This window comes from Silurus meridionalis, chromosome 22, assembly GCF_014805685.1.
Source record: "Silurus meridionalis isolate SWU-2019-XX chromosome 22, ASM1480568v1, whole genome shotgun sequence".
Classification (NCBI taxonomy): Eukaryota; Metazoa; Chordata; class Actinopteri; order Siluriformes; family Siluridae; genus Silurus; species Silurus meridionalis.
Genome location: NC_060905.1, coordinates 5015973 through 5025311, shown reverse-complemented (window position 1 = coordinate 5025311; position 9339 = coordinate 5015973). Strand labels below are relative to the sequence as shown.

The 9339-nt window shown below is 40.0% G+C and overlaps 1 protein-coding gene across 1 annotated transcript; it reads right to left on the bottom strand.

Moving 5' to 3' along the window:
• Window positions 1-172: 172 nt before the first annotated feature.
• Window positions 173-7697, bottom strand: eif3g (eukaryotic translation initiation factor 3, subunit G). Its single transcript, XM_046834829.1, is given in 11 exon segments — window positions 173-272; window positions 355-461; window positions 2200-2336; window positions 2430-2464; window positions 2466-2535; window positions 3008-3203; window positions 3656-3760; window positions 3844-3903; window positions 3993-4081; window positions 7414-7460; window positions 7538-7697. Coding segments are annotated over 11 exon segments (885 nt in total). The 5' UTR covers window positions 7561-7697; the 3' UTR covers window positions 173-256.
• Window positions 7698-9339: the final 1642 nt, after the last annotated feature.

Genomic DNA, 9339 nt, shown 5'->3' with positions numbered 1-9339 from the left:
AAGTTCTTCTTTTACAAAAATAGATTTAATTTTTGCAGCTGCTTAATATCGGTTCCTCCAGTCTAAACCACAAGATAGACATATGCAGGTTTTCTTCATGCATGTACATTATAAATCTAAATGTTACGATTTAAATCCTAGATAAAGAATAAAAATCACACCAAGCAGCAAATTATTCATCATCATGTTTATTTAAACAGTAATTCACCACTGGAACAATCCTCTTCATCCTGGAATATAAACTGAGCACCTACTCTCAGTTGTTGGATGGTCTGTAGGGGAAAGAAGTGTTATTCATTTCCTGTATAAGAGCATGTGCACACTGTCTAGTCAGTTTCCTTCAGCAGTACTTACTTGGCCCATTCCACATTAAGGATAAGATGATCGTAACCGAAGCCTGACACTCCTGCGATGGCTCTGGCTGCATCCTCACGCCGGTGAAAGCTGATGAAAGCAAAACCCTGAGGAGAGAAAATCGAAAGCAGTGCAGTTCAGATGGTTACCACGGCTCAGCAGAATTCAAGACAAATATCGCGGTTTGTCGGTGGACTCTGATATCGGGGAAAAAAATGATTAGAGATGTTTTAGTGAAATTATTCGCTTTGTAACACTAAAGTCAAAAGTGCTTGCAGTTTCTCTGTATTATTAATAGCTGAGATTTTTTTTTCAGGAACTATTACTGGTTCCAAAACTAGCCGTGTGAACGATAAATTCACACAGGCCATCCCTGTTTAAGACTGACTGCACACAAAAAAAAAAAAAGGGTGTTAATCTCGCTCTCTTTAGCAGAGGCAGAAGATTTTCCACTTAGACATATAACAAAGCAAACACCTTTACTAGTGTGCAGCATGTACGTGCATCCTGTCTGAAGCAGATAAAGTACTGGGAAGGTGAAAACATGCAACCGCACCTTATCTACAGGAGCTTCAGAGAGTACAAATCTGGTGAGGAATTAAAATGCAAATACAGCAGCTCAACACCTTATTCATATTGTTGATCCATAATGAGCGAGCCAGTGGGTACAGTGGCAAGGAAAAACTCCCCGAGATGGTATGAGGAAGAACCCTAGAGCGGAACCAGACTCAAAAGAGAACCTCATCCTCCTCAGGGTAGCAGCTAGGGCTGCTACGATTTGGGAAAAATGTCATGTTGCAATTAATGAGGTCAATTTTGCCATATGTGATTGTGATATAATAAATGGCAGCATAAGTAACTTGGTTGGGTATCAAGGAAAAATGCACCCACAGCGATACTGAGGAAATTAGTGTAGAAACGTTCGTAATAATGAATTTATTTGAATTAATGTAAACTGATTTTGTACAAAGTGGGACATTTACACAGGATGTAACAAATGAGATGATAAATGAGAGATGGAGAGATATCAGCGTTGAGGGTAGAAGTGAGAGCCTGCGAGTGAGTGTGTCAGACCCACCATGAGTACAAGAGAAGGAAAGCACCAGGGCAAAAGTGAATAAAATAAAAGGTTCTTTTCCAACGCAGAACCAGCGAGATCTGTTAATCATCATATGGCGTGACACTCGCAAACATCTGGAATTGTGTTTTGTTCTAAGCGGGTAAAAGGTTTTGTCTTGTTTCGTTCAGCTGTTTCTTTACTAGTTTGGGTTTTCTAAGTCAAGCAATTCATCATATTTTTCTGTGTGCTGGTATAAATTTTTGGTTTTGCAACATGGTGTATGAGCTTTAATTTAGCAGCTCTTACACGGTACCTCTCTCTGCTCAGTGTTGCCGATCTTTAAGACAAAATATCGCCATACAACTGAGGTAGCGTTTTTTTTTTTGGCTTGTCCGCTCAGCATTTATCTTCACCTGGTCTCCACAGTGCACACCGGAAAGCTATGCGACACCACACGCCACAAAAAAACTGACTTTTTAAATTTTGTTTGTGGTGTGGAAAATCTGCAAACTCTCCTCAGAAAGTGGGCGGCGTCACGTCTACTCGTGAGCTTATTTATTGTAAATAAAAAAATTGCAACATTTTGGCGTTGTATAACCACGCAGGATGATTTCGAGATTCCAATACCATTAAACGTGCAGCACTCGTAGCAGCATGTCTTTTCATCCAGATGTGGAAAGTTTCCAATGTCTGATAAAGAGATGATCCTGATTTCGCCGTGTTATCAGTACTAATGTACTACATTATTATGCACTTGCATACTTTTAGATAGTAATCAGACTTACTTTGGACTGGCCCGTGTTCTTATCCTTGGCCAAGTAGATCCTAGAGATGGAGCCGAATGGTCTGAAGAGCTCCTGCAGATCTGTCTCCCTCGTGTCCTCGGACAGATTGGTCACACGGATTGTAGCATTGTCATCAGCTGGGCGTAAACAAACACGTTAAAACGACAATAAGATCTGAACACATTTACAGGGAAGAGATGTTACAGATGTTTACGTGGAACTTGACGCACCTCGGCGGTTGGGCTGCATGGACTCTCCTCGGCGTGGCTCCATCTCGCAGACTGGGAGGAACGTACTTCCCGGTTTTGCTCTGGACCGGCTGAGCTGGCTCAGGCTCTAAAATCACAAGCGGGGAAGACTGTTAGTGCAGGATTGTGATGTTTTACAAGCCTTTGTATTGTGACACTCTGGAACATTTTTTCCGATAGAGCAGGGAGTTCATAAAAATGGAATTTCCGGGTCTCTATGAAAGCATTTACAGAAAAGTAGGAAATTATGTAACAGTTCAGCATCTAAACAACAGAGGGAGTCCAAAATCTGTTATGGACAAATTCTGGAAAGTGACTTTTAATCGAATTTTAAGAATTTGTCAGAGCTGTGACAGATATAAAGTTGAAACTAAATCTTCTAACATGGGAAATCAGTTGCTAAAAGAATTCATAACAGGACCTGACCTGTTTCTCAGACATACTGGTACATTAAATGGATTAAAAGAATGATAGGACAGTCAGTGTTAATAACCCAAGTGAAGCCCCTTCAGGGGAATCGGAGCTATTAAACCCCAAGAAATGAGCTTTCTGACACTCACCCCCACCGGAAGTCTTCTCCTTCTCCCCAGTAGACAGGCCCAGCTGCTCAGCCAGCTCCTTCTGCATGGGACCCAGAGTGTCTTTATAGGGACAACGTGTGGTCCAGTGATCCCCTTTACAAATACGGCAGGACACAATCTTCTGGCCTTTCAGCTTGTTCATAGGATCTTCATCTTGGTCTTGAGAATTTAAGTCCTAAAAAGGAAAATCATGTTAGGGTCTGATTTGCACTAAAGGTTTCAGGGTGATAATGTACCAATTAAATCTTCAGTCCATCAATTCATCAAATCCACTCTTACATCCATCCATCAACATCAACCATTCATTTATCCATCTAACAAGCCATTATATCCACCCAACATTTGATCTAATCCACTCAATCATCAATAAATCTATCCATCCGTCCATTAAATCAACAATTCACCCATTAAATTAATCCATTGCCACTACTGTTCAACCAATCCATCTATCCATAAATAAATCAATCAATTCCGCAGCCAACCAACATACGGCTTTTGAGTTATGGATCAGATAAATTTTCGGATCAGCAAAAAAAAAAAAAAAGTGCGTACAGAAACGTGAGTCGCAACCTATACGGGTGAACCGCAATCCGTTGCACCCCTACAATAAGGACAATAATTACGCACCTCTTTACTGGAGATGAAGGTCATGAAGACGTCATCACTGACTGTGGTGGTGGCAACATTAGGCCCGGGTTGGTCAAATTCGGAATTTCCAAATTTTTTCCAATTCTGCATAAAGGGAGACAGGAATTATATTAATCATAGGCAGATTACATGCATAACATATAACATGGCAGCTCAAACAATCATACCTTTCTCCGAGCAACAGCTTTGGAGGCTTTCCTAGTCTCGATTTTGAAAGTTCGGACGATCTGTAATCGAAAGGAAACGACAGAGTACAGGTAAGAAATGAATTTTGAACCTAGACAATTCCATGAAGTGTTTTCACAACTGTTCTCACCTTGACCTTCTTGCCATCATCATCTATCTTGTATTCTGTTACAGTCTTGATGTTGCCTTTGACGGTCTCCTTTGGGGATGGAAGGGTGCCTTCAACAAATACAAACAAATGATATAAATATTTACTCGCACAACAGCAGCTCAGTTTTAACCTTTACATTGGAGTAGTTTCCCTACTACCTACCAATTGATGCTGCAGAGGACATGACAGGAAACATTAAAACAGTTCGTTTAGAAGCACAGCTATCTTTCACACAATCATTTAAAAAACAATTCAGAGATAAAAGTGAAAGGTGTACGATGAGGAGACCGAACACAATCGCAGGGAAATGATCAGAAGACTGATTTAAAAGATGCCGACTTAAAAGTAACATTTAAAAGTAAACAGAAGGCAACAAAGAGAACAATTTCGAAAATATATCAAGATGTTTATTTATTAAGTTTCTTGGTTACTGATGGGAAAGTCAGGGGTTCAAGCCTAACCCTAACCCGCTCATCTTGACCAAAGCCCTGAACCCTCACTAATTAATAAGTGAAAAAACATGTTCAAGATTTGAACAAAAAGCTCCTCAGATACACATCAATGACCACATCTCCATCAGGGATATGAAAGGCAATTAGCACCTTCACCTATATAACAACCTGCATGACATGCAAATATAATTTAAAAGCATTCCCTTTACCTGTTGTGTATGGCAGGAATTTCAAATTTACACTACATGGACAAAAAGTTTGTGGACACCTGACCATAATGCTCCTTAAAGTCGTGCTTTTTTAAATGCCCCTTTTCACACTTCTACTCCATTTGCTCTTATAATGAGCTCCACTCCTCTGGGAAGATGTTCCTCTAAATTTTGTGGAGATTTGTGCAAATTTCATTCAGACACAAGGATGTTAGTCAAGTCAGGTACTGATGTAGGTGGCGAGTCCTGTGGTGCACATGTTTGGGATGATGTTCACATTCATCCCAAAAAAGTTCAACATGGTTGAGGTCAGAGCTCTATAGCAGGACATATTTTGCTCCAGCCCATTTAAAGCTTTGTGCACTGTCAGTCTGGAACAGGGTTGGGTCTCCTAGTTCAAGTGTAGGGAAAACGTTATGCCGCATTTAAAGACATCATATACAACTGTGTGCTTGCAAATGTGTGGCAACAGTTTGTGGAAGAACCACGTGTGGCTGGAAAAGTAGTCAGGTATTCCAATACTTTTGTCCATGTAATTTATGTAAAAATCCATGATTAATATAAGTGGTAACAAACAAGGCACATCTGTGGACTCGGAAACAGCAAATTTACACAAAGCAGAAAGCAATAGTTCATGAATTCGATACTATTTGATCACAAACGATTATATTACATATCTTCTTTCGGCTGCTCCCATTAGGGGTCACCACAGCGGATCATCCGTTTCCATACCACCCTGTCCTCTACATCTGCCTCTTTCACACCAACTACCTGCATGTCTTCCTTCACTTTATCCTTCTTGGTCTTCCACTTTTCCTCCTTCCTGGTGGCTCCATCCTCAGCATTCTTCTACCAATATATCTCATGTCCCTCCTCTCAATCTCGCCTCCCTCACCTTGTCACCAAAACATCCTACATGCGCTGTCCCTCTAATAAACTCATTTCTAATCTTATCCATCCTCGTCACTCCCAACGAAAACCTTAACATCTTTAGCTCTGCTACCTCCAGCTCCACCTCCTGTCTTTTACTCAATGCCACTGTCTCTAAACCATACATCACAGGTCTCACCACAGTCCTATAAACGTTCCCTTTCATTCTTGCAGATACCCTACTATCACAAATCACTCCTGTCACTCTTCTCCACCCACTCCACCCTGCCTGCACACTTTTCTTTACTTCCCTAACACACTCTCCATTACTTTGCACTGCTGACCCCAGGTACCTGAACTCCTCCACCTCTTCTCCCTGCAACCGCACCACTTCACTGCCCTCCCTCTCATTCACACACATGTACTCTGTCTTTCATTCCCCTTCTCTCCAGCGCATACCTCCACCTCTCCAGGCTCCTCTCAACCTGCTCCCTACTCTCACCACAAATCACAATATCATCCGCAAACATCATAGTCCATGGAGACTCCTGTCTGACCTCGTCCGTCAACCTGTCCATCACCACTGCAAACAAGAAAGGGCTCAGGGCAGATCCTTAATGCAGTCCAAACGCCACCCTGAACCAGTCTGTCGTTCCTACTGCACACTTCACTGCCGTCACACTGTCCTCATACATGTCCTGCACCACCTTCACATACTTCTCTGACACACCTGACTTCCTCATACAGCACCACAGCTCCTCTCTCCATGCTTTCTCTAAATACACAAATACACAATGCAATTCCTTCTGTCCTTCTCTATACTTCTCCATTAGCATCCTCAAAGCAAATAATGCATCTGTGGTGCTCTACCTTAGCATGAAACCATACTGTTGCTCACTGATGGTCACCTCTTCTCTCAGCCTGGCTTCTACTACTGTTTCCCATAACTTCATGGTGTGACTGATCAACTTAATTCCCCCTTCTCCATTCCTCAGGCATCCTCCCACCTTTCAAAATCTTGTTGAACAATCTGGTTAAAAACTCCACTGCCATCTCTCCTAAACATCTCCATGCTTCTACAGGTATGTCATCTGGTTCATCACCCCTTCAACGTCCAGCTTTACATTTATCACCCTATCAGAAACTCTCTTCACCTCCACTACACTCTTACTGTACTCTTCCTTCAGAATCACCCCTACACCATTTCTCTTTCCATCCACACCATGATAGAACAGTTTAAACCTCCACCTCCATTGTTCCTGTTCTTACTTTCTTTCCACTTGGTCTCCTGAACACACAACATATCTACCTTTCTCCTCTCCATCATATCAGCTATCTCTCTCCCTTTACCCATCATAGTACCAACATTTAAAGTACCAACCCGAACCTCCACTCTCCTACACGATTATATTACATATATACTACATTCATAGTCCGTCCAACTCCGCTCCTGATTGGTTATCTATCGAGAGCCTGCGTCACAATTGGTTAAGAGGCGGGACATGTAGGACTAACGGTGGGAAAAGACCAGTTTGGAAACCGAAGGCCGACTTATTAAGCTATTTGGCTAAAAAGTCACGACATTCCGTTTAACCAAATATAATATTTTTATATTTTTTTAATATATTTTAAGTGTCAGCGTTTAATACATATAAAAAATTGATACATTCGCGGGTATAATGCATGTAAAGCTAAATCGGCCGTCTTACGGGTTCAATCCCAAATACAAATGTAGTGCCCTTACGTTACATAATGCCTAAGTAAACGTTGTACCCTATGTAGTCAGCCTATACAGGAAGTGCGCAGTAATTTGGGACTCCGCCGCTTGGCCTGGCTTTTTTTGTAGCCCACGCGCGTGCTAAACCTTACCTTCATCCCCTTCTTCCTCCACCTGGTCGGCCCAACTTGGCTTCGAGCTACGAAAGATATCAGGAATCAGACTGGTGTGTATTAATTAACACAAAACTGTCTTATTCGGGGAAGAGATACTTACTCGTCGTATTCAATCGACGGCATTCTGACACAGCGCTGATCACCACTGTGCTAGCTCGGGTTCCCTGTGAGCGAAGAAGGAAATCTCGCGAGATTTACCGTGTCTGATGACGTCAACGGGAAGTCTGTCTTTAGCTACGCTCACTACACGTGCACATGTACTGCGCACACGCACACACACACACACACACACACATATATATATATATATATATATATATATATATATATATATATATATATATATATATATATGTATGTATATATATATATATATATATATACCTGCCATTAATTATTATTATTATTATTATTATTATTATTATTATTATTATTTGAAAATAAATTTGTTCTAAACTATTTAATTATATTGTTTGACTTTCCTAGCATTCCAATTCATTCATTTGACCAATATTACATGCTTCGTACTTTACCTCTTTTAGGTACATTTAATATCTATGAGCCTAATTCAACCCAAAACTATTGAAATGATTATGTCTAAAAATAACAAAGCTTGTAAAAACCCTAAACATTCATACATAATATGACCAAAATGCATGCATACACCTGACCATCACATCCTTGTGATGGTTCCCCAAACTATGTTTTAAAGAACATAAACTGGAACACTGAATCCACCCCAGACCTCCTCACTTCCTCACCATCATGGCCTGATCTTACTAATGGTGTTTAATAATAATAGTTTTTGACATTAGCAAACTACTAAGTTCACATGTACATCCAGAATAGAAATGGACATCTAAGAATGCAATTTACCAAATAGGGTTTATTCAATAACAAAAAAATAAATAAATACAAAACTGTTTTGTTAAATTGTTTGATAATAGAGATATTAGATTTTTTAATAAAAGAACAGTTCACTTATGTACAGAAAATTTGCGATTATTGTTGGTATACAAGTCACAAAAAAAAGTCTACTATGGGTTTTAATGCCAAAGGCTTTAGAGCTCCTGTTTAAAATTTGTATAACTTGAGGTACATCTAATGAAACTGTAAACAAAGAAGTGTGTCTTGGCAGCATTACATAATATACCAAATGAAAAATTACACATAAATTGTCAAATATCAAATTACTTTTTAAGTAATGACTTTAAGAAGATATAAACTGGAATCCTTCATGTACAAATTGAGACGAATGTGTTCAGTATAAAGTAAAAGAAGAATGAGTAATACACTATGTTGCAAAAAGTATTGGGACACCTAACCTTTCGTGCCATATATGGTTCTTCTCTAAACTGTTACCACAAAGCTGGAGGCACACAATTGTATGGAATGTCTTTGTATCACTTGTACTTAGAAATCAAAACCTGTTCCAGCATGGCAATGCCCCTGTGCACAAAGCGAGCTCCATGAAGATATGCTTTACATGGTTTGGAGAGGAAGATCTTGATTGGCCTGCTATAGAGCTCTGATCTCACACATACTGAACACCTTTGGGATAAATTGGAACACTGACAGGACCCCAAGCCACCTTACCTCTGTCTGAAGAGCACAAATGTCCACAAGCACACTCTACTATTTAGTGGAACATCTTCCCAGAAGAGTGGAGGGAATTATAAGAGCGTAATAGGACTAATTGTAGAATGCAATGTTTAGGAAGCACATACCATACTTATAGCCAGGTGTCCACAAACTTTTGGCAATGTAGTGTATATTAAATAGACATGTATATTTAGATAATAAATGTATTAGAAAAAAACAACGATCATATTTATATCACTGTAGCTTCTGTGAATCTATAAAGAAGAAATTAATCAACTTTCTTTAATTGTATCAATTGTT